Raw genomic sequence first — 23,741 nt, 5'->3', positions numbered from 1 at the left:
TCGTTGGTCAATGCCATATCGCTGTGGGGGCAGGCAGGGCTGCTCTTGTAGCCAGTGATGTCCCTGACACCCTGCCACATGCTTCTGGTGTCCGTGGTGTTGAAGTGATCTTCCACCCGTTGCCTATGGGTGTCTTTGGCCCTTTTAATACCTTTGCTTAGGTGTGATCTGGCAACACTGTATGCTGAAGTGTCACCAGATTTAAAGGCATTGTTCTCGCAGAACAGGCTGCCTTCATGCAAGACAGGCATGAGATTGAGGCACAAGAACTGAGAAGAATGGAAGAACAGAAGAAACGAGGTGAACAATTGAAAAACAGAGAATTGTCAATTAAGCAGAAGAGAAGACAATTGGAAATGGAGCTCGAATGGGAGAGCCAGAAAGAACAGCTGAGAAGATGGAAGGAACGATTGGAACTAGATGCTGCAATGGCAGCAGCCAAGACAAGACTCAATGTACTTAAGGCTAGGAAATCAAGATACAGCTCGGCAGCAGTGATGAACTCTTATTTGAAAGGAGGAACTGTCAAAGGCCCTACCTTTGCTAAGGCAAGAGAAAAGCCGCAAATAGCCAAAAGCAGTTTGGCAACGACTATAGAACCTGTCGAACCACAGGTGCAAGAAGATCATTCTGAAATACTTCATATTGAACAAAAGGAAAAGGAACCAGTACATACAGAGCAGAATGAAATGTTTGGAAGAATATGGGCCAAACACAGCCAGATGGAACTAGTGCAATTGAAGCATCTTAGTTGGCATGGGCAAGTTAGGCAGAAGGGCCTGTTTCTGTGCTGTATGACTCGGCGATTGTAAATTCAAAATTATAAGGGTCTTAACTTTGCCATAAAGTCCTGTTGTCCTGGATTGGAGTTGTAGGGGTCAGGGGGTGGAAAGATGGACAATGAAAGAGAAATAGAGGACTTGGGACTGAGAGATGAGTGTAGAGAGGAGGGAAAATGAAGGGGGGGGGGGGGGGTTGGGGAAACAAAGAACTGCTAATGTTGGTTGAAACCAAAGATAGACACAAAATGCTGCAGTAACCCAGCGGGTCAGGCAGCATCTCTGGAAAAAAAGGATAGGTGGTTTCTGCGCCGAGCTTTCGCCCGACCTAAGGTCCCTGTGCCTTGCTCTGATCCCTTGACCAGACCGCGCACACTGGTTCCCCGTGAGTGGTTCGACCCACTCACCCCCTACGGTTCTAGACACTGGACTTAGATGCAGGAGCGTTGATAGTGCAGAAAAAAACTCAACCAGACCAGATTTGAAGACCAGGGTTTAAATGGAAAAGGCTTTTATTGAGCGCTTGGGACTATGGTACATGAATGCTTTTACACATTTCTATCAGACATATGCATAACTACACGAATACTTAGACACAGTTCTAAAAGACATATGCATAACTACACGAATACTTAAGACACAGTTCTATTAGACATATTCTTGACTGTAAGATGGGGAACGTACGACACATCGCAAACTTGACCAACACATATTCATTTATACACCCACATTTATTCAAACCACCCTCCCCTCTACACTAAAACTATGTCCAGGATGTGCAGGATCGGGGTACATGCTCACCATGGGGCTATTACTGGGGTTACTGGCTGTTCGTGCTGCTTCTCCGCTGCTTTCCGTGAGGGTCGTGCTTGTCCCGTGAGTTTCTTCCTTCCGTTTCTTGCGTTCCTAGCCAGTCGTTGCGAGCGTTGCTGTCCCTGCTGCGAGCGTTCCTGGCCAGTCGTTGCGAGCGTTGCTGTCCCTGCTGCGAGCGTGTCTTTCTTGCCTGTCCTTTTCGTCTTCCTCCTGGCTTGCGCTCCTTGCAGTTTTTCTTGCATGAGTTTCAAACCCCAAAATCGTGGCCAGTTATACTAATTCTGGCCCGTCCTATCTCCCGCCAGATCTCGGGATCTCTTTGTTTAAAAGATATGTATTGAGCTTTCCCTTTGTCCTGCGTTATGTCCGGGGGTACCGGGGATGGCCAGACGGTATGTTAATTGGTTTTTCGTTGCGAGGTGATGGGTTTAACTGGTTTCCCATCACCTACCAGGTAGTTTTCTATGGGCTTATTGTGCCCCTTTAACGAGATTAACTGTGTAGGTCGGCTTGGGGCATTGCGAGTATGCTGATGTCAGCGCCCCAGTGTCTGGACTTCGACCTGGTTTCGCAGGTTTCTGCATGGCCAATATCCATCCATTGTTCTGGCCGTGGCTTTGCAGAAACCTAGAGACTGGGCTGTAAGGTTTTTGCTTTTGTGGCTGGTCACGAGGTCCCGCGGCCATCTTAGGACCCATGGATTGTGACATCCCTTGGTAAACTGACCGCAGCCTTTCTCCGCTATCAGCCCCAGTCTCCCGTTTAAAATGTCCAAACTGCAGCTCTTTGGTTTGGTGTTGCTTGCAGAATGAGGGAAAACTTCTCAAATCTTACAATAGGTGAACCTTCGGGTCTGGACCCTTCTCTGGGGTTGTGGTGGCACCGGGGCTTGAGGGCCACGAGAAAGATAGAGGATGGAAAATAAACTGGAGGTGAGAAAAGGCCAGAACAAATCAGGCCAAAAAAGAGTTCTGAACCAAAACATCACTATTCCATGTCCTCCAGAGATGCTGCCTGACCCGCTGAGTTATTGCAGCATTTTGTGTGCTACGCAATATCCCAGCATCTGTGGTGTCGGCATAATCGTGACGGGCCAAATGGCCTCCTTTCATTCAGTGAGATCCTTTAATTCCATGAAATGCTGGCGACCTGTTTGCTGGCTACAAATCCAGGCAAGGCAACGACAGCAAAGGCCGAGGGGAGAGGGAGAGGGGAGGGGGGAGAGGGGAGGGGGGAGAGGGGAGGGAGGAGGGGATGGGGGAGAGGGGAGGGGGGATGGGGGGAGGGGGAAGGGGGGGGAGAAGGGGGGGAGAGGCCAGCCAGGCCAGAAAATCCATTACTTCTCTGTCCAACTAGTTATCAGCATCGGTGTTATAGAGTGAAATATTTTCATAAATCACATAAACTTCCCATGGGGCCAGGGAATTGTACTGCACACATATTGTTGCTTTGCAGGCTTCACTGGCACATGCACTATTTATGTGAACCAAAAGGACACTCTTCTCCAATCGATGTTGGTACGTGATCAGTCGATCAGAGTGATGTTATTGAAATGAAAACAGAAAATATTGCAAATGCAACTGTGGGTCAGAGAACCACTGTGGAAGGAAAGCAAGAGTGAGTGTTAACATTTCAGCTCGTCTGCTAAAGCACGGTCATCACTTTAGTTTAGTTTAGTTTGGTGATACAGCTTGAAGACAGGCTTTTCAGCCCACCGATTAAATGCCAATCATTGATCACCCGTTCACACTAGTTCGATGTTATCCCATTCCCTACACACTAGGGGCAATTTACAGAGGGCCAATTAACCTACAAACCCGCATATCTTTGGGATGTGGGAGGAAACCGGAGCACCTGGAGAAAACCCACACGGCCGCAGGGAGAACGTACAAACTCCACACAGACAGCACCCGTAGTCAGGATTGGACGCAAGTCTCTAGTGCTGTGAGGCAGCAAATCTACCGCTGCATCATTGTGCCATAGAGGGAGTAGAGGTAAGGAAGGGACAGAGGGAAGGATGGGAGAAAGCAGGAGGGAGAGGTGAGAGACAGATTTAGGAGGAGGAAGGGAGTGAATAGAGAGAGGATTGTGAGAGAATGTACATGGTCACAGGGAGAACGTGCAAACTCCACACACCAAACTAAATTTGAAACGTTAACTCAGCTTTCCTTGACTTGATCTCGCCATTTCTGCTTATGTTCAGAATTTTGTCTTGGTTTTAGTATAAGAGATGTTGGCTTCTTCAGGGATGGCTTCTTCAGGAATATGAAAGTTCTTCAGAAAAAAAGATATATATACGCACATACCCATTCATATGTATATATATATATATACATATGTGTGTGTATGTGTATATATGCATATACTGTACATGTAATATACAGAACCTTTTTTTGTTTGTTATATTGTTTACAGAGTACTATGTTTACATATGTTGTGCTGCTGCAGGTAAGAATTTCATTGTTCTGTGTATGTATATATATACACATTTATATATATAGTGTATATATATATATATATATATGTGTGTGTGTGTGTGTATATATAAATATATATATATATATAGATACATACACAGAGACAATCTCTCTCTCTCTCTCTCGCCCTCTCTTGCTCTCTCTCTCTCTCTCTTTTTTTTTCTTCTTTTTTTCCCTTTTTTTTTGACCCCATCAATTTTATTTTTTTAATTAAAAAAGTGTCCAGTGTCAAAAAGCAACATATACAATAAAAAAAAACACATATTCTACACGTAATAATCCACCTTGGTGGCTACCATTCTGCAGCCTTTGTCTGAATAGATATTTTCATTTTCTGGAAAGTATGTTATTTCATTAGCTATAGCAGTAATAATTTCCTCATCCTCCTGATGACCCCTGGCTACCAGTTCTTTTTTGACACACAACTTGACATGTTTATATTCCAGAGGAAGTAAAGGGACGAAGTAGTCAATCACGTTTCTATCAATGAGGCTGGTGTGCCAGAACCCACTGTTTTTGTTATTGTAGACTCCAATAGACAGTTTACTGTCAAGATCTTTCAATTGAATTTCCTCCCTTTTGCTTCCTCTATTCCAAAAGTCCAGTGCAATCTCATTAATCCTCTCTCCACCTGCATTGCTCAGAAAAATGAAAATTGCCTTCCGGTACACCACTCCATCAATGTTATCATGGTACTCCAAATAAGGCTTAATGGCATCAATAAGGCCTGCTTGTATCTTGTCCATGCCATCAAAAATGAACATGGACCTGTCACACATGGACACATTACCACGGATCCATTTCTGCAGCTGCTCCTTATGGTGGTTGAGATATTCAGAGTCAGGGAAGTGCAAAGTGGCGATAATCTGATGAACATATGCATTCCGCATTCCATTAGCGTAAATGTTCTCAGCTATTATTTTACTAAGTAGGGTTTTGCCTGTCCCAGTCCAGCCGTGTAGAGACAAAGTTAGAGGTTTTTTGGGGTTTGGATTTGTGAAGAAACCATTGACAGCCTTCAAAACAACTTGCTTGGCAATATGTTGTCCAAATAGTTTGTTATCCAAGTCCATCTTCAAACCTGTCAGGTTGAGTTTCACCCACTCGTCCTCACAACACTCCTGGAACGTACAGTACAGCTTGGGGAAGGTGGTGAAGAGGCCGGTCAGAGCGGTGGCCATACTGATGGGCTCCAAGGCCGCCATAAAAGGAGTGGACAGGAGCAGGAGCATGAGCAGCACAGCCCGGACCATCACCTTCATGTTGTCGGTTTCCTGGCGGCCGCCCCTGAACAGGCGACGAGACGCAGCGAGCCCCGGCAACCCGGCGGAAGAGCAGGCGTCGTCACATCCGCCCCTCTGACCTTTCCCCCTCCAACCCTCAGCCAGACATGTTTGTGAGGGGCATCCACACAGGCAGGAATTGGTGCTGACAACAGTCAACTGGCCTTTTTCTTTCTTTCTCTTTGTCTCTGTCTCTCTCTGTCTCTCTCTCTGCCTCTCTCTCTGCCTGTCTGTCTGCCTGTCTGTCTGCCTGTCTGTCTCTCTGTCTCTCTCTGTCTCTCTCTCTGCCTGCCTGTCTGTCTCTCTGTCTCTCTCTCTGTCTCTCTCTCTGTCTCTCTCTCTCTCTGTCTCTCTCTCTCTCTCTCTGTCTCTCTCTCTCTCTCTCTGTCTCTCTCTCTCTCTCTCTGTCTCTCTCTCTGTCTCCTGCCCTGTCAAGTCTTTCACAATGCTAATGATTCTGTCTGAGGAATGGCACTGCTCACACAGGTAGACTGATGCTCTGCCCTTCAAGCAGAAGACATCTATTGATGAATTGCAAGTACATGGACCACTGACAATGGGATACAGCTGCACAGTTTCAAAGGCACACTGGATGTTTTCCATTGAACAGGCAAGGCAGTGCTATTTTTGTATCCAAGTATTCCCTGTCTCAACCTATTTCAATTCCTGTCAATCATGCATGGTCCTGCTTATTTCATTGCAATAACAATCCCAAACTGGTGAAAATCCCAAAGCCGTCTCCATGGGGTAATGGGAATAATGAGACACTCCCTGCATGTCCACCTCTGTCTTTAACATAACACTCTTATTGTCTGAAGAAGGGTCTCGACCCAAAACGTCACCTATTCCTGTTCTCCAGAGACACTGGCTGACCCATTGAGTTACTCCAGCATTTTGTGCCTATCTTCAGTTTAAACCAGCATCTGCATTTCTCTCCGACACAACCTTATTGACCTATCTTTATCATATCATCATATCATATATATACAGCCGGAAACAGGCCTTTTCGGCCCACCAAGTCCGTGCCGCCCAGCGATCCCCGTACATTAACACTATCCTACACCCACTAGGGACAATTTTTACATTTACCCAGCCAATTAACCTACTGTAATCCATCATCTTCTTCCAGACTTCTTATAATACTCTGCCGCCTAAGTTTTTCTAGGAGTCAAGACACTTGGACAGGCAATGGATAGGATAGGTTTAGAGTGATAAGGGTCAAACACAGGCAGGTGGGACTAGTGAAGATGGGGCATGTTGATCGGCATGGGCAAGTTATGCCGAAGGGCCTGTTTCCATGCTGTAGGACTCTGTGACATTGGCCCATGGAGAAAATAATTGGACCGATGTATCCTGAGAAAGGACCACAACTCATCATGGCCGGCATTCTTACCTTGCTCCACCTATAGCTGATTAAGGAGTGCCAACCTTCTGTATTTTCTGAGAAATTACAAACAAACAGGGTAGGATAGGTCTCTGCCTATGACTCTATCTATGGAGGCCCCTGAGAAAATATTTGGGTTAATTGGCTTCAATAAAGTTGTAAATTGTTCCTAGTGTGTAGTATAGTGGTAGTGTACGGGGTGATTGCTGGTTGGCGCAGACTCGGTGGGCCGAATGGCTTGTTTCCACGTTGCTTCTCTAAAGTCTACTCTCCCCCATATATATATTTTCTCTCTTTTTCCCGCTCTTGCCTGGCTGATCACTGTGCACCAAGGTTAACTCCAGCTTTTAACCTCATGGCCTTAAACCCAGCACAGAGTGGGTTAAACAGGCTCTGACAAGTCTCACCAGAAGCAGCAAAGAGGCACAGCACTGAGACGAGGGTGGTGTATGTCATTGCCTGTGAGAAGGAATGGGGCAGCAGGTCCCAGAATATACTGCTTCACACTCGATCCCAGCCGCGCATGACATCATTCATCATGTAGCTGTTGACCCACTTTCCAGGTTAGAAACACTCATAATGTCTGAGTAGTAATCCTCTCCTGTCCTTCTGACTGTGTGGATCAAATTATAATGTGTTACTTTAAATAGATTCACACAAATTGTGACCTAAAACATGATGTATGGAACACTGTGAGTAACGCAGCTTCCGGCTTTATCCCCACAGTACCTTGTTCTAAATCCATCTCCAACCTCCACTGTACCGGCACACACCTTCACATCCTTCCATCCTAATCTTAAATCTATCTTCATCTTAATTCTATTTTGAGGGCCTGAGCTATCGGGAGAGGTTGGGGAGGCTAGGACTTTATTCCTTGGAGCACAGAAGGCTGAGCTGTGATTTTATAGAGGCGTAATAAATCATCATAAATCATGATTTAATAAATCATAAATCATCTATCAATCAATAGATGAGGTGAATGCACAGCCTTTTGCCCAGAGTTGGGGAATCAAGAACCAGAGGACATAGGTTTAAGGTGAGAGGGGAAAGATTTAAGAGGAACCTGACGGGCAACCTCTTCACACAGAGGGTGGTGGGTACGTGGAAGGAGCTGCCAAAGGAGGTAGTTGTGGCTGGCACTATAACAGCATTTAGAGTCATGGAGTCATACGGCGTGGAAGCAGGCTCATCGGCCCAACTTGCCCACACCGACGAATATGTCCCATCTACACTAGGCCCACCTGCCTGTATTTGGCCCACATTCTTCTAAACCTACCCTTTCCATGTACCTGTCTAAATGTTTCATAAACATTGCGGCACTTCCTGCCTCAACTACTATCTCTGGCAGATCATTCTGTACACCCACCATCCTTAGTATAAAAAAGTTACCCCTCAAGTTTCTATTAAATCTTCCTCCTCTCACCCTAAACCTAAAAAGACATTTGGACATTTATTCACAAAATGCTGGAGTAACTCAGCAGGTCAGGCAGCTTCTCAGGAGAGAAGGAATGGGTGACGTTTCGGGTCGAGACCCTTCTTCAGACTGAAGAGTCTGAAGAAGGGTCTTGACCCCAGAAACATCACCCATTCCTTCTCTCCTGAGATGCTGCCTGACCTGCTGAGTTACTCCAGCATTTTGTGAATAAATACCTTAGATTTGTACCAGCATCTGCAGTTATTTTCTTACAAGACATTTGGACAGGTACATGGATAGGAAAGGTTCAGAGGGATATAGGCTATTGCGGGCGGTACTGCAGATGGGGCATATTGGTTGGCATAGGCAACTTGAGCCGAAGGGCCTGTTTCCATGCTATCCAGTCAGCGGAAAGACAGTACATGATTACAATTGAGCCATTTACAGTGTGTAGATACATGATGGTGCATGGTAAAGCCAGCAAAGTCCGATCAAGGATAGACTGAGTGTGACCGAAGCGATAGACAGTAGTTCAGCATTGGTCTCTGGTTGTGGTAGGATGATTCAGGTGCCCGATAACAGCTGGGAATTTCCTTTTTCTTATTTCCTCATCCAGTCCCTGCATACAGTGCCTTCACTTTGCCAACCGCCCCTCTCCCTTCCGTCTCCAGAAAAATTCTTCATGTCTGGAGTTCAGTGGTAATTATATGGATCTTTGATGGAGAAGCAGTCTTAAGATTAGAGAGGCTAGACCGAGAAAAATCTCCAGGATATCAAATATGCTGTACAATACACTGAATAATTAATATTTTTTTATCATCCTGCAATGATTAGAATCCTAGTCACTGAACAGAGGTTCTGAGAAATTCATATCTTCCTTCTTGTATTACAAAATATTAGATGTAGACTTGAAAGATCATCAGATAACTTTTTGTCTGTATACCTACAAATAAATAGCTGGGAAATTCTTACTACACTGAATTCAGAACTTTAAATAAAAGATTATTCTTCTTGGCTTCGGGGAGAATCAAATCAAAGATTGCTCAGAACTCTGCAATATTTTATAATTTAGTGTGTTAAAGCAGTGAGCATCAATCTTGTATCTGCATCTAATTCTGTGCCCACAGCATCTCATTAAATACTGGGTAAACCTCATAAAAACCTTTAAGGCAGAGGTGATATTCAAAAGCTGTGTTGCATGGATGGGTTTAGCTTTAGGGTGTGGAAGTTACAGTTAGTGGATAATACAATGTGAATATGTCAATACAAATAAAGAAAAAGAGGATTAGTAATGATTAGTGTTGAGGCGGCACAGTGGCGCAGCCGTAGAGTTGCTGCCTTACAGCGCTAGAGACCTGTGTTCGATCCTGACTATGGGTGCTGTCCATACAAAGCTTGTACATTCTCCCTGTGACTGCACGTGTTTTCTCCGGGTGCTCCGGCTTACTCCCACACTCCAAAGACGTACAGGTTTGTAGGTTAATTGGTTTTGGTAAAATTGTAAATCGTCCCTAGTGTGTCGGATAGTGCTAGTGTACGGGATGATTGCTGGTCAACACGGGCTCGGTGGGTCGATAGGCCTGTTTCTGCGCAGTATCTCGAAAGTCTAAAGTAAAGTCTAATGATTTCTGTGTAGGGTGGAAGGCCCTGTTTCCACACTTTATGACTCCAGGACTAAGTGTATAAAATGATGAGAGACATAGGTACAGTAGATGGCCAGTACCTTTTCCCCAGGATGGAAATGTTAAATACGAGAGGACATAGATTTAGTGGGGGGAGAGGCAAAGTTTAAAGGAGATGTGCGGGACAAGTCAATTTTCACAGAGGGTGGTGGATACCTGGAACACACTACCAGGGATGTGTAGGAAGGAACTGCAGATGCTAATTTAAACCAAAGATAGAAACAAAAAGCTGGAGTAAATCAGCGGGTCAGACAGCATCTCTGTAAAAAAAAGGGATAGATGACGTTTTGGGTCGAGACTCTTCTTCAGATACTACCAGGGATGATTGTGAAGGCAGATTCAATAGTGGTGTTTAAGAGGCTTTTGGATAGCATGTAGATAAATATCTGAAAGGAAATATTTATGTGGAGAAAGGTCATGGGGTCTAATTCCTTAACTTTATTAACAAAGCACAATGGCTGAACAGTTTCCTCCTGCGTGATACAATTAGCCGAACACACGTTGTGCCCTTTTGGTAAGTTGCGTTGGTAAATAATCTTAACCTCTCTTTGAACCATGAATTTTCTTTTTATAACTGCTGCAGAAGCCAAATAATTAAAGCTGTGCTGTTTTTCTGACACTAAAGCATGTGATCCATCCGCTTAGTGAAATATAAACAAGCAGCGTCGAATCCCATTGCACTTTCAATCCTGTGCGAGGCAAGTCTTTTACACAGAGGGTGGTGGGTGCCTGGAACACACTACCATGGTTGGTAGTGGAGGCTGATATGATAGTGGTGTTCAAGAGGCTTTTAGTTTAGTTTAGAGATTCAGGGTGGAAACAGTGTAGGTCCACCGAATCCACGCCGACCAGCAATCACCTGTACACTAGCACTATCCTACACACAATTTTTATTTTACAGAAGCCAATTAACCGACAAACATGTACGTGTTTGGAATGTGGGAGGTAACCAGAGCACCCGGAGAAAACCCATGTGGTTACGGGGAGAATGTGCAAACTCCGTACAGACAGCACCCTTAGTCAGGATCAAACCCGGGTCTCTGGCGCAGTAAGGCAACAATTCTCCCGCTGCGCCACCGTTCCGCCAATCGCCAGGTGTATGGATCAGCATGTGTATGGGCTTCTAGTCACCGCATTTCAGGAAGGATGTGAAGGCTCTGGGGAGGGTGCAGATAAGTTTTGTCAGAACACTGCCTGGATTAGAAATATCAACTTCAAGGAGTTGAACAAACGTCAAGAATGGTTGGTGCCTGCAGGATGGTGGTGTTAGAGGCAGAGCTTCTTCCCACAGGCCATCAGGACTGTCAACTTTGATAACCCCAGAGACTAAATTTTTGTCGACACTTTTTGTGCTATGTTTAGTAACTTATTAACTTTATTTATATGCTGTAACTGTAATTATTTTTGTGCACAACCCGCAGGCATTGCCACTTTCATTTCACTGCACATCGAGTATGTGTATGTGACAAATAAATTTGACTTGACTTGACTTGACTTGATATGATGGTGGCATTTCAGAGACTTTTAGCTAGGCACATGGAAATGCAGGAATATGGATCATGTGCAGGCTGAGATGACTAGTTTAACATGGCAAATTTGGGCCGAATGGCTTGTTCATGAGCTATGTTCTATGTTCAAGTGTGAATCCCACATTAGTGGAAAAATAACAGGACTAAATTTCATATGTCATTCACAGAATAGTGAGCTTCCTTTCTTTTTCAGAACTTCAACTTCATGTCAAGTGGGCAAATGGTGCCTTGGCAAGGCCACCAGCATAATCAAGGATGAGTCTCATCCTGGTCCTCTTTCCCCCTCTCCTATAAGGCAAGAGATACAGAAGTGTGAAAACGCACACCTCCAAATTCAGACACAATTTCTTCCCAGCTGTTATAAAGCAATTGAACCATCCTATCAACAACTAGAGGAGTAGTCCTGACCTCCCATCCATCTCATTGGGGACCCTCGTACTCTCTTTAATCGGACTTTAATGGACATTATCTTGCACTGAACGTGATTCCTTTTATCCTGTGTCTGTACAAAGATGACGGCTTGAATGTAATCATGTCTAGTCTTTCCGCTGACTGGTTAGCATGCAACAAAACGCTTTTGACTATACACGTGACAATAAATTAAACTAAATTACACTTGATCTCTGTCTCCATCACAGGGGACAGGCTGAAACTACGTTTTGACTGCTATCTTTGCTGTCTGAAAACAGTGACTATTTTACATCAAAGCTTCACCAGCTTCAGAATAATCAGGAACATCCTCATGACATGCGAAAGTACACTATATTGAAGTCTTCCTGAATATTGTATAGAGCACTGGATATTTATAGACAATCATGTCGGCATAACTTTAATTTTGCTTGGCATTCAAGAAGTTAAGTGTCTCTATTGGCAACACCATTAATCCTGAGGAATTTGAAGCATTTCCCTTATTTACTCCATGTTTTTTTAAATTTGACTCTGATCCACTGATGTTCCTTTGGATTGAATAGTTACACAGCGATATAAATCTCTCTGACAACAAGCTTTTAATTCTCAGCGTTTCTGCCCTCTGAACAGTTGCAAAATCAATCTTTTCTTTTACAGCCGAGTATCACTGAATCGGAATAATTTTGTAAAAAAAGTCCACGAGGTTTTCCTTTCAGCATTGAGCTCCATCAACAAAGGGAGAATACATCTCCCATGAGAAGATACAAAGTGTCGGAGTAACTCAGCGGGTCAGTACCATCTCTGGAGAACATGGATGGGTGACCCGAAATGTCACCTATCCATGTTCTCCAGAGAGGCTGCCTGACCCGCTGAGTTACTCCTGCACTTTGTCTCCTTTTCTGTTTCCTCACTGGTTCGATGTTATCCCACTTATTCATTAATGCTAGATTTGGATTAGTTTAATTTAGTTTAGGTAGAGTTTAGGCATGAAAACAGGCCCTTTGGCCCACTGAGTTCGTGCCGACCAGCAATCCCCACATACCAACACCATCCTAACACTGAGGGTCTTCAATGAGGTAAACTATCCGACACACTTTAGGGACAATTTACAATTTTATCAAACGAATTAGCCTACAAACCTGTACGTCTTTGGAGCGTGGGAGGAGACCGGAGCTACCCGGAGAAAACCAACGAAGGTCATGGGGAGAACGTACAAACTGCATACAGACAGCACCCATAGTCAGGATCGAACCTGAGTCTCTGGCACGGCGCTATAAGGCAGCAACTCTACCGCCGCGCCACCATGCCGCACCAATGGCAATAGTTTCTCTGTTATCCAACATATTCATAAGCTCTAGATTTAGATTCTTTGCACCCAGAAATGTTTATTTTGAAACTATTGTCTCCTGAATGTCCTGTGTATACAAGACACTTTCTGTTTTTATCTCAATGGTCATAACACACTCACTTTGTGTCAACCCAACTTGGTGTCACCTTCTTACAACATCTATTCTGGAAGCTCTGGGCACCTTGCCTGAATTAATTGAGTTTGTATTTTTTATTCAATTTAAATATAAAATCTAGATTTACTGAGTCCTCAGCTGAAATGTGGGGCGTTGATTGAAAAATAGAGTGAAATGACATCCCAAGTATTCCTAAATTGCTTAGGGCCCTGCCTTCCTGTAAGGATATGGACATTGAATTGGTACTATATATAACAATAACTGTCAGTGATAATTAGCGGATATTGTAAATAAAAATGGCACATTTTGTGCATTTGGCAAGATAACGGGGACACAGTGTGATTTAGTTCTTTTTCTCAGTGTAATCTTACATTGTATTCACAATGTGTGGTACGGTGTATTATGTGCTGGGCTTGTGCAGACTATTAATAGCTGCTTGATGTCTTTTCAAAAAAGCACCAACTGTTATTTTTCATCTGCAACGAAAATTTAGAATCAATAGCACAATGGGAGGCCAGTTGTCCCTTCAACCTGTTCTGCTGCTCAGTTAAATCCTCGTTGGTCTGTGCCCTAACTCCCTGCAACCTCCAGATTCAGAGACCGTTTCTTCCCAGCTGTTATCAGACAACTGAACCATCCTATCAACAACTAGAGAACGGCCCTGACTGACCATCTACCTCATTGGAGACCCTCAGACTATCTTTCATCTGACTTTACCGGGTTTTATGTAGCACTATTCCCTTTATCCTGTATCTGTACACAGTAGGCGGCTCAATTGTAATTTTATGTCTAGTCTATCCACAGACTGGGTAGTGGCAACAAAAAGCATTTCACTGTACCTCAATACTCGTAACGATAAACTAAACTAAACTAGACTAAACTAGACTCACCTAAACTGAACTAAACTGTTTCTGCATATCTTTTAATGATGTTGCCTCACAATTTAATTTAGATTTTAACTCAGCAAATCACCTGGCAACAATTGCCATTTTTGAAGAGCAAGTATCAGCAAACTTTTTTAAAAAGGCAGAAAGTGCTAAATTAACTCAGCAGGTCAGCAACAGGTTTAGAACGGAGATGAGGAAAAACTTTTTCAGTCAGAGAGTTGTGAATCTGTGGAATTCTCTGCCTCAGAAGGCAGTGGAGGCCAATTCTCTGAATGCATTCAAGAGAGAGCTAGATAGAGCTCTTAAGGTTAGCGGAGTCAGGGGGTATGGGGAGAAGGCAGGAACGGGGTACTGATTGAGAATGATCAGCCATGATCACATTGAATGGCGGTGCTGGCTCGAAGGGCCGAATGGCCTATTCCTGCACCTATTGTCTATTGTCAAACATCTCTGGACCACATGGATAGGTTCCATTTCGGGTTGGAGCCCTTCTCAAGACCGAAGAAGGCTTCCGACCCGAATCGTCACCCATCCATGTTCTCCAGAGACCCTGTCTGAGCTGCTAAGTTACTCCAGCACTTTGTGTCTTTTTTAGTTGGGAAACCAGCATCTGCTGTTCCTTGTTTCTATATTTCGGCTGATCTCTGCTTTTCTCCTCATTTCTCGTTGTACATGTTATTATTTTTAATAGCGTTAATAAGGGTAGACAGTCAAAAAGGTAGAAACAAGGACCTGTAGTCAGAACCTTTCTCCCAGGGTGGAAATGTCAACGTCTAGAGGGTATGGCTTTAAGGCAAAGTTTATGAGTGGGGCAAGTTTTTACACAGAGGGTGATGGATGCCTAGACCACCACTGCCAGGGCTGGTGGTGGAGCCAGATTCAATGGTGGCTTTTAGATAGAAATATTTAATTTACTGGGGATATGTATCATGTGCAAGCAGATGAAAATAGTTCATCTTGGCATTGTATTCGACACAGACATTGTAGGTCGAAGAGGTTGTTCCTGTGCTGTAATGTTTAGAATTTAAAGATACAGCCCAGAAACAGGCCCTTCGGCCCACCGAGTCTGTGCTGACCAGCGATCACCCTGTGCACAATGCCGCTTCAATGATCGGATTTGTCCACACTAGTCTCCACAGTGAAGAGATAGATGACTGTATAACAGGGGGGAAAAACAAACCCATTCGACTATATTTTTTTCACTATTGCTGGGTAATGGTGGGCTGTAAGGTTAGAGATTAGAGACTTCCTTTGCTCCTTAGTGCCAGCACAGCCATAACTCCGAGAAAATTCAATAGTTCCCTTTTCGTAGGTTTAACACATGCTTTCAGTATTGCTTTCAATATCATGCGACAAGCTGAGGTTCGCAATATCACTGCTCATGAATTTAATAGGATCACAGAGGGAAAGAGAGAAAGAGAGGGAGAGGGGGAGAAAGAGAAAGAGCAAGAACATTCAGCCCATCTTGGCTTTGCTAAACTGTCCCATTTCATCCATCTTGCCCAATGGCTCTGCATTTTTCCTGTTTGCTGGAATCTTGAGAAAAACACAGTGCTGGAGGGTTAGGCAGATCTGAAGAGGGAATGGACAGGCAATATTTCAGGACGGGATGTGTCTGAAGAAGGGTCACCACCCGAAAAATGTCACTTATTCCTTTTCTCCAGAGATGCTGCTTGACTCCAGCATTTGAGTTACTCCAGCTTTTTGTGTCTACTTCAGGATGGGACACCTCTTCAGACTGGGTCCGTCCATTCCCTCCCCAGATGCTGCCTGACCCATTGAGTTCCTCCAGCATTGTGTGTTTTGCTCATGATTCAGAATCTCCAGTTCTGTGTGCCTCCCTTTCGAAAGTTACCTTGTTGCTGCGGCCTTGGACAGTCCATTTCACATCATTATATCTCACTGTTTAACATTCTTCACTCATCCTGCCTGCAGCTCTTTTCCTAATTAGCTTTAATCTGTGCTGGAGGAACTCAATAGGTCAAGCCACTCATTGAGTTACAGAGTCATAGAGTCAAACAGCACGGATACAAGTCCTTTGGCCCAATATACCCCATCTTAACTGGTCCCTCCTGCCTGCATTTGGCCGATATCCCTCTAAACCTGTCCAATCCATGTACCTGTCCAAGTGACTTTTAAATGTTGTGATAGTACCTGCCACAACTACTTCCTCTGGTAGCTTGTTCCATGGACCCACCACCCCCTGCGCAAAAATGTTGCCCCTCTCACCTTAAAACTCTGGTTCTTGATTCCCCTACTTTGTGTGAAAGACTCTGCGCATCAACCCTGCCCTATCTAATCCCCTCATGATCTTTTACACTGTGCTGCATTCCTCCAGAACTTTGTTTTTTGCTCAAGATTCCAACATTTGCAGTTTCTTGATTCTCTAGCTTAGGAACGGCACAGTGGTGCTGCGGGAGTGTTAGTGCCTTAGGTGCCAGAGGCCCGGGTTCAATCCTGACTGTACAGAGTTTACATGTTCTCCTTGAGACCGCATGGGTTTTCTCCGGGTGCTCCAGTTTCCTCCCACATTCCAAAGACGTGCGGGTCAATTATCTTCTGTAAATTGTCCCAAGTGTGTAGTATACAATCAGTGTATGGGTGATTGTTGTTCAGTGTGGACTCGGTGGGCCGAAGGACCTGTTTCCATGTTGTATCTTTAAAGTTAATTAAACTAAATCTCTGGCACCTGAACCTCACAGAGCAAGAAACAACTCTGCGTTAAACAAGCTCCTTGTGATTCTGAGCTGTTAAGTCACCTGTGAATTTTCTCTGCAGTAAGGTGAAGAGCCCCAGTTTCACCAGTCTCTCTCTTTAACAGTGGTTGAGTTGCTGCCTCACAGCACCAGAGACCCGGGTTCGATCCTGACTACGGGTGCTGTCTGTACGGAGTTTGTACGTTCTCCCTGTGGGTTTCCTCCATGTGCTCCAGTTTCCTCTCACACTCCGAGGACACAGGTTTGTAGGTGAATTGTCTTCTGTAAATTGTCCCTAGTGTGTAGTATAGACCCAGTGTGTGGGTGATAGATAGTCGGCACTGATTTGGTGGGCCGAGGCCAAAGTTCCTCCAGCACTATGTTTTTTGCTCCAGCATCTGCAGATTTTTATTTCTCTGGCTTAAATCTCTGGCACCCGAACCTCCCAGAGCGAGAAACAACTGCAATACAATACGATACTATGGCGAGTCCGAAACTTGTTGGTTGTAGAAGAAGTTTATTGCAGCCGCAATATTCGAATACAGAGTTAAACAACAAGGTAAAGGACAACCATTACAAACTTACTGTCTTCCTTGAAGACTTCGCCGAACTGACTAAATCGGGCGCCAAACGCGCACATGACATCGCTGGCCAATCAGCGATGTCGCTCCCTGGACCAATCCCCATGGTCGCGTTCCCACGTGACCTCGCTGGCCAATCCGAGGGTTCGACGACCTGGACCATTCTCTATGGTCGCTACATGACCCCCCCCAGAACCCGAGGTGCGGAACCTAGCAGGGAGCCGGATTTCGCGACCATAACGAGTACGGAGAGGGACAGCCAGAACCACAGGAGCCGGGGGTTCCGGACTTGGCGGAACAGCCGGAACGGGAGGTCCTGGAGGAACTACCGGAACGGGGGGTCCTGGAGGAGCTGCCGGAACGGGGGGCCCTGGAGGAGCTGCCGGAACGGGGGGTCCTGGAGGGACTGTCGGAACGGGGGGTCCTGGACTGGGCGGAACTAACGGAGGTCGGCCTCTCCTAGGGGTTTGACCGACCAGGACTGGTTGATCCGGATCCAAATGGGCAGGTTTTAGCCGGGACACCGAGACGAGCTCACTCTTGCCGCCCATGTCTAAGGTGAAGGTAGCCGTTCCCTTACGCAAAACCCGGAACGGCCCTTGATAGACCCTCTGCAACGGGGCGCGATGGGAATCTTTTCGCAGAAAAACGAACTCACAGTCCTTCAGGGAAGGCGGTTCATGTACCATGGGACACCCATGACGTGAAGTCGGAACTGGAGCCAGGGAGCCCACCCGTTCCCGGAGAGACGCTAACACTGATGGGACTGTAGGCAGCTGGTCTGAAGGGTCTGGAAACAGATCTCCGGGTACTCGAAGTGTCGAGCCATATACTAGCTCTGCGGACGACGCACCGAGATCTAGCTTGGGAGCAGTCCGGATGCCCAACAGAACCCAAGGGAGCTGGTCTACCCAGTCCGGGCCTTCCAGCCTTGCACTGAGGGACGCCTTAAGTTGGCGGTGGAACCTTTCTACGAGTCCATTTGCCTGGGGGTGATATGCAGTCGTGGGTTGTAACTTGGACCCGTACAGTTCTGCAAGCGCGGCCCAGAGGGACGAAGTGAACTGTGGCCCTCTGTCAGTGGTAATAACTGCCGGGACCCCGAAACGAGCTACCCAATGAAGGGCCAAAGTCCTAGCACAAGACGCTGACGAAATATCAAACAATGGGAAAGCCTCTGGCCACCGGGTGAACCGATCCACCACCGTGAGGAGGTGGGTGTAGCCCCGGGAGGAAGGCAAGGGCCCGACCAAATCCACGTGGATGTGGAAAAAACGAACAGCCGGGACCTCGAAATCCTGTACGGGGGGCTGGACGTGGCGCTGGACTTTAGCGGTCTGACAGGGCACGCAGGAACGTGCCCACCCCGCTACCTGTTTCCGTAGGCCATGCCAGACAAACCTCGCTGCTACCAAGGCAGAGGTGGAGCGGATGGACGGGTGCGCCAGCCCATGAATGGCATCGAAAACCCGGCGCTGAAGGGAGGGCGGTACTACCGGCCTGGGACGGGGAAGAGAAACATCGCACCAGACTTTTGTGCCCGCCGACCCACAAGCTACCTGGGCCAACTTCAATCCCGAAGTGGTGGACCGGTAAGCCGAAACGGTATCCGCCAGAAGCTGTGCCTCCGCAAGCTCCTGGGGATCCACTTCGCAGTCCACCGCCGAAATAGGGGGAAGAGCGGGTCTAGACAGGACGTCAGCAACGGCATTAAGCTTACCCGCGACATGACGGACATCGGTGGTAAATTCGGAGATAGCAGTCAGGTGCCGCTGCTGGCGGGCCGACCATGGGTCAGACAATTTCAAAAAAGCAAATGTTAATGGTTTGTGGTCCGTAAAGGCCACAAATGGGCGGCCCTCGAGGAAGTACCTGAAATGACGAACAGCTAAATAGAGAGCCAGAAGCTCTCGGTCAAATGCGCTATACTTCAGCTCGGCCGAATTTAGTTGCCGGCTGAAAAACGCTAAAGGCTGCCAACGGCCACCGACCTGCTGCTCCAGAACCCCGCCCACCGCCACATCAGAGGCGTCAACCGTCAGGGCCGTGGGGGCGGAGGGGCTCGGATGGACCAACATGGTGGCGTCTGCCAAGGCTGCCTTAGCTGCTGTAAAAGCCGACTCAGCTGTCGGGGACCACAACAATTCTACCGGATTCCCTGCAAGGCATTGGAAGAGTGGGCGCATGACTCGCGCAGCTGCCGGAACGAACCTATGGTAGAAATTAACCATGCCTACGAACTCCTGTAGCCCTTTTACTGTGGTGGGCCTAGGAAATGCCCGGATAGCCTCCACCTTTTCGGGCAAAGGGGAGGCGCCGGCAGGGGTAATTCTGTGCCCTAGAAAATCAAGAGCAGGAAGGCCGAATTGACATTTGGAGGGTTGGATTATGAGCCCGTGGTCTTGGAACCGCTGGAACACGGTCCGCAAATGGGCCTGGTGTTCCTGCACGGAGGGGCTGGCTACCAGGATGTCGTCTAAATAAATAAACAAAAACGGTAAACCCCATCCCACGCGGTCCATCAGTCGCTGGAAAGCCTGTGCCGCGTTCTTTAAACCGAAAGGCATACGCAACCATTCAAACAACCCGAACGGAGTAATTGTTGCAGTTTTTTGTATGTCCTCCGGTCGCACCGGAATCTGATGGTATCCTCGCACCAAATCGATTTTGGAAAACACCACCGCTCCTTCCAGCCCAGATGAAAAATCCTGTAGGTGCGGTATGGGATAGCGATCAGCCGTGGTGACAGCATTGAGACGCCGATAATCGCCACATGGTCTCCACCCCCCAGATGCTTTGGAGACCATGTGTAACGGCGAGGCCCACGGGCTGTCAGACTGACGGACAATTCCCATTTCCTCCATTTTCCTGAACTCCGCCCTTGCCACCACCAGTTTGTCTGGCGGTAGTCTCCTGGCCCGAGCGAAAACGGGAGGGCCTTCGGTGCGGATGTGATGGACCACACCGTGCTTAGCCGAAGGCGTGTCAAAACGTTGGACGAGCAGCTCCGGAAACTCTGCCAGAATCGCAGCATACGAGTCGGGGGCCGCGACGACGGCCTGGACAGTAGGGCTGGGCGAGGAGGCGATTGTCGGAGCGACGTGCTCATCTTCGGCGGAGGGTCGGAGGTCGTTACCGCGGACATCAGGAACCAGTGAAAAAGCCCAGAGAAAATCTGCGCCCAGGATCGCTTGTTTGACGTCGGCTATGATGAATGGCCATTCGTACGTGCGGAGGCCTAACACAAGGGACATCTTCCGTGTACCGAAAGTGCGAATTGGGCTACCATTAACCGAGATGAGGATGGGACCTGTCTTACCCGATCTGGTTTCGAGGTCGGTCGGCGGCACTATGCTGACGATGGCTCCCGTGTCTACCAAAAATTCTGTGTCCGTGAATCGATCATGGACATAGAGGCGCCGGTTCTGGCCAATCGTAACTGCCCCTATGTACGATCGGCCGAGGCATTTCCCGCGAAGGTACAAGGCAAACGGCAGTTGCGGGATTCGTTACCCCATCGTAGGTGATAATAGCACCAGCCGCGCTTGTGCGGATCTTTTTGGCGGGCTTTCGGAGAATTGGCGGGAGACGTGGCGCCATCTTGCCGTCGCTGTGGCGTGGTCACTGATGTCGAGACTTTGTTGATCGAACCACTTGCCTTGTTTTTTGCCGCTATGAGCGCGTCCGCTTTCGCTGCATATGCTTCGGGGTCCTTAAAAGAACAATCCGTGAGCAGCAGTCGGACATCCTCGGGAAGTTTCTCGCGGAATGCTTGTTCGAACATAGGGCAATCCGTATGCTCACCGGCTAGCATCATCATTTCGGCCATGAGGACGGAAGGCAGTTGGTCTCCAAGATCTGGTAGGTGCAGAAGTTTTGCCGCACCACCATGCTTATTAAACCCGAAGGTTCGCAGTAATACTTTCTTCATGGCCTCGTACTTGTTTTCCGCAGGTGGATCCACGATGAACCGCATCACGCGCTTGGTTGTGTCCGGCGATAGAGCGCTGACGAGTTAGTAGTACTTCGTGGATTCGTCCGACACCTTCTTTATATGAAATTGAGCCTCGGTGTGGATAAACCAAGCTTGCGGTGCGTGCGTCCAAAACAACGGAAGATGAACGCTTCCGGCGCTTGACTCCGGTGTGCCCGGCTCGGTCATCGTCAACGAGGCGTCGGGTCCCTGCTCAGTCGGTGATCGTCCAGATCACGTCGGGGTCACCAATATGGCGAGTCTGAAACTTGTTGGTTGTAGAAGAAGTCTATTGCAGCCGCAATATTCGAATACAGAGTTAAACAACAAGGTAAAGGACAACCATTACAAACTTACTGTCTTCCTTGAAGACTTCGCCGAACTGACTAAATCGGGCGCCAAACGCGCACATGACATCGCTGGCCAATCAGCGATGTCGCTCCCTGGACCAATCCCCATGGTCGCGTTCCCACGTGACCTCGCTGGCCAATCCGAGGGTTCGACGACCTGGACCATTCTCTATGGTCGCTACAATACGATAGAACTTTATTTATCCCAGGAGGGAAATTGATCTGCTAACAGTCATAAAACACTAAATCCATGAAACGTGAAATTAAAGTAACGAGTGGAAAGGATTGGGGATGTGCAAAGATTGGGGGGGGGGAGGAGTCAGTCTCAGTCTACCCCACGCCCCACGACAGAAGGGGGAGGAGTTGTGCAGTTTGATAGCCACAGGGAAGAAGGATCTCCTGTGGCGTCCTGTGCTGCATCTTGGTGGAACCAGTCTATTGCTGAAGGTACTCCTCAGGTTGACCAGTGTGTCATGGAGGGGGTGAGCTGTATTACACACTGGTCAACAATAAACAAGCTCCTCGTTAGTTTGAGTTGTTAAATTGCCTCTGAATTTACTCTGTAGAAAGACTCTCTCTGAAGATTCCAGTTTGCTCCACTCTCACACTCACTCTATTAGTCTATTCAACCTCCCGCCAGAGTCTTCCTCTTCCCTAAATAGGGGCAATTTACATTGGCCAACTAACTGACTAACCTGCATTCCTCTTGCAATGTGGGAGGAAACCCGTACGGTCACAGGGAGCATGTGCAAACCCTACACATACAGAGCCAGAGGTCAGGATAGAACCACGGTCACTGGAACTGTGAGGTAACAGCTCTACCAGCTAAGCCATCGAGTTGTTCACAATGGCTCGAACACATTCATGGAGTTCATTCATTCCCCGCTAAGGAATCTTGAGTTACAAGGGCTGTTTGACATCTGTATGTCTGCATTTAATTTTCCAGGAAGGAACCAGGGAAGAATTGTTTCTGAAGAAGAGTGTCGACCCGAAATGTCACGCATTCCATCTCTCCAGAGATGCTGCCTATCCCGCTGAGTTATTCCAGAATTGTGTGTCTATCTTGGGTGTAAACCAGCATCTGTAGTTCCTTCCTACATATTTCATGTACTCCACTGTAAAATCTCCCCAATGTGTGGCTACTTTGAAGAAGTTCTTCTCCTCCCACTGACAAGAGAATCCAGTGAAGTGTCTTGACCCAAAACGTCACCCATTTCTTTGTTCCAGAGATGCTGCCTGCCCGCTGAGTTACTCCAGCATTTTGTGTCTGTCTTCAGGGAAGAATTGTTGCTAGGTCAGAATGAGTGGCGGTGAGTTGGATGGAAAGCAGAGGCTTCTGCATCTTTCCTGACATTGGAAAGCGCAAAGTTTAAACTGGCACACGTGGGATTCAGAAGGTTGAGGCAGAGTGGAGGTTGTTTCCATGATGGGTCAATGTCACGGTCACATTACAGAACATCAGAAGTGTGTGCCGATGAGATGCAAATGAAAGCGGACGCATTGCAAATAAAAACAGATGGCCCACTGAAGAGAAACAGATGAGTTTGCACGCTGACTGGATGATAAAAACAAATAGGCTGCAGATGGCAATGGATGACCCAGCATACGGAGAAGAGGGGTGGTAATGGGAAATCCATCAGGAGCAGGAGAGGCAGCTGGTTCAAGCCCAGGTCAGAATCGGGCAGAGGTTGCAAACTGAGAATGATCCCAGGAATGATTGGGTTAACATAAGATACCCATTTGATGGCACTGGGCCTGTACTCGCTGGAGTTCAGAAGGACCAAGGGAGACCTCATTGAAAGTTACCGAACAGTGAAAGGCCTGCATAGAGTGGATGCGGAAATTATTTTCTTTCAAACAGACCAGTAGAATATTGCCGTACTTAAGCACATTCCGATTAGCAAACTGTACAGAAACAGAGCACTGAGCCTGCATGCACGAGGCACCATGTTTTGGAGCCATTTTCATAGTTGCTATGACAAAGAGTGCGTTCCTTGGAACCATGAAGGACAGAAGCAGATC

The 23,741-nt window shown here is 47.0% G+C and overlaps 2 protein-coding genes across 2 annotated transcripts in view; one reads left to right on the top strand and one right to left on the bottom strand.

Annotated features, from left to right (window-relative positions):
* LOC144600532 (uncharacterized) overlaps nucleotides 1–11,668 on the top strand; it is a 100,479-nt gene extending 88,811 nt beyond the window's left edge. The window contains exon 7 of the mRNA XM_078412204.1: nucleotides 11,555–11,668. Within this exon, the coding sequence (XP_078268330.1) occupies nucleotides 11,555–11,610 (56 nt within the window). The 3' untranslated portion in view covers nucleotides 11,611–11,668. The remainder of the gene's footprint in view (nucleotides 1–11,554) is intronic.
* On the bottom strand, nucleotides 1,274–5,344 carry LOC144600530 (torsin-1A-like). The gene is made up of 2 exons (XM_078412203.1): nucleotides 4,354–5,344; nucleotides 1,274–3,190 (listed from the first exon to the last, which is right to left on the bottom strand). The coding sequence occupies exons 1-2, from the start codon at nucleotides 5,329–5,331 to the stop codon at nucleotides 3,137–3,139; spliced, it is 1,032 nt and encodes a 343-aa protein (XP_078268329.1). The 5' UTR covers nucleotides 5,332–5,344; the 3' UTR covers nucleotides 1,274–3,136.
* Nucleotides 11,669–23,741: the final 12,073 nt, after the last annotated feature.

Source organism: Rhinoraja longicauda, chromosome 15 (genome assembly GCF_053455715.1).
Source record: "Rhinoraja longicauda isolate Sanriku21f chromosome 15, sRhiLon1.1, whole genome shotgun sequence".
NCBI classification, from domain to species: domain Eukaryota; kingdom Metazoa; phylum Chordata; class Chondrichthyes; order Rajiformes; family Arhynchobatidae; genus Rhinoraja; species Rhinoraja longicauda.
This window is presented reverse-complemented; position numbering and strand designations above follow the sequence as displayed.

Bases quoted from the DNA above. Each gene is read 5' to 3' on its own strand.
- LOC144600530 (XM_078412203.1), bottom strand. From the start codon at position 5,331: ATGAAGGTGATGGTCCGGGCTGTGCTGCTCATGCTCCTGCTCCTGTCC. The intron at 3,191-4,353 runs GTGGATTATTAC...TTCCTTCCACAG, and splicing joins GCAGAATGGTAGCCACCAAG to TGGTTCTCTGACCCACAGTT.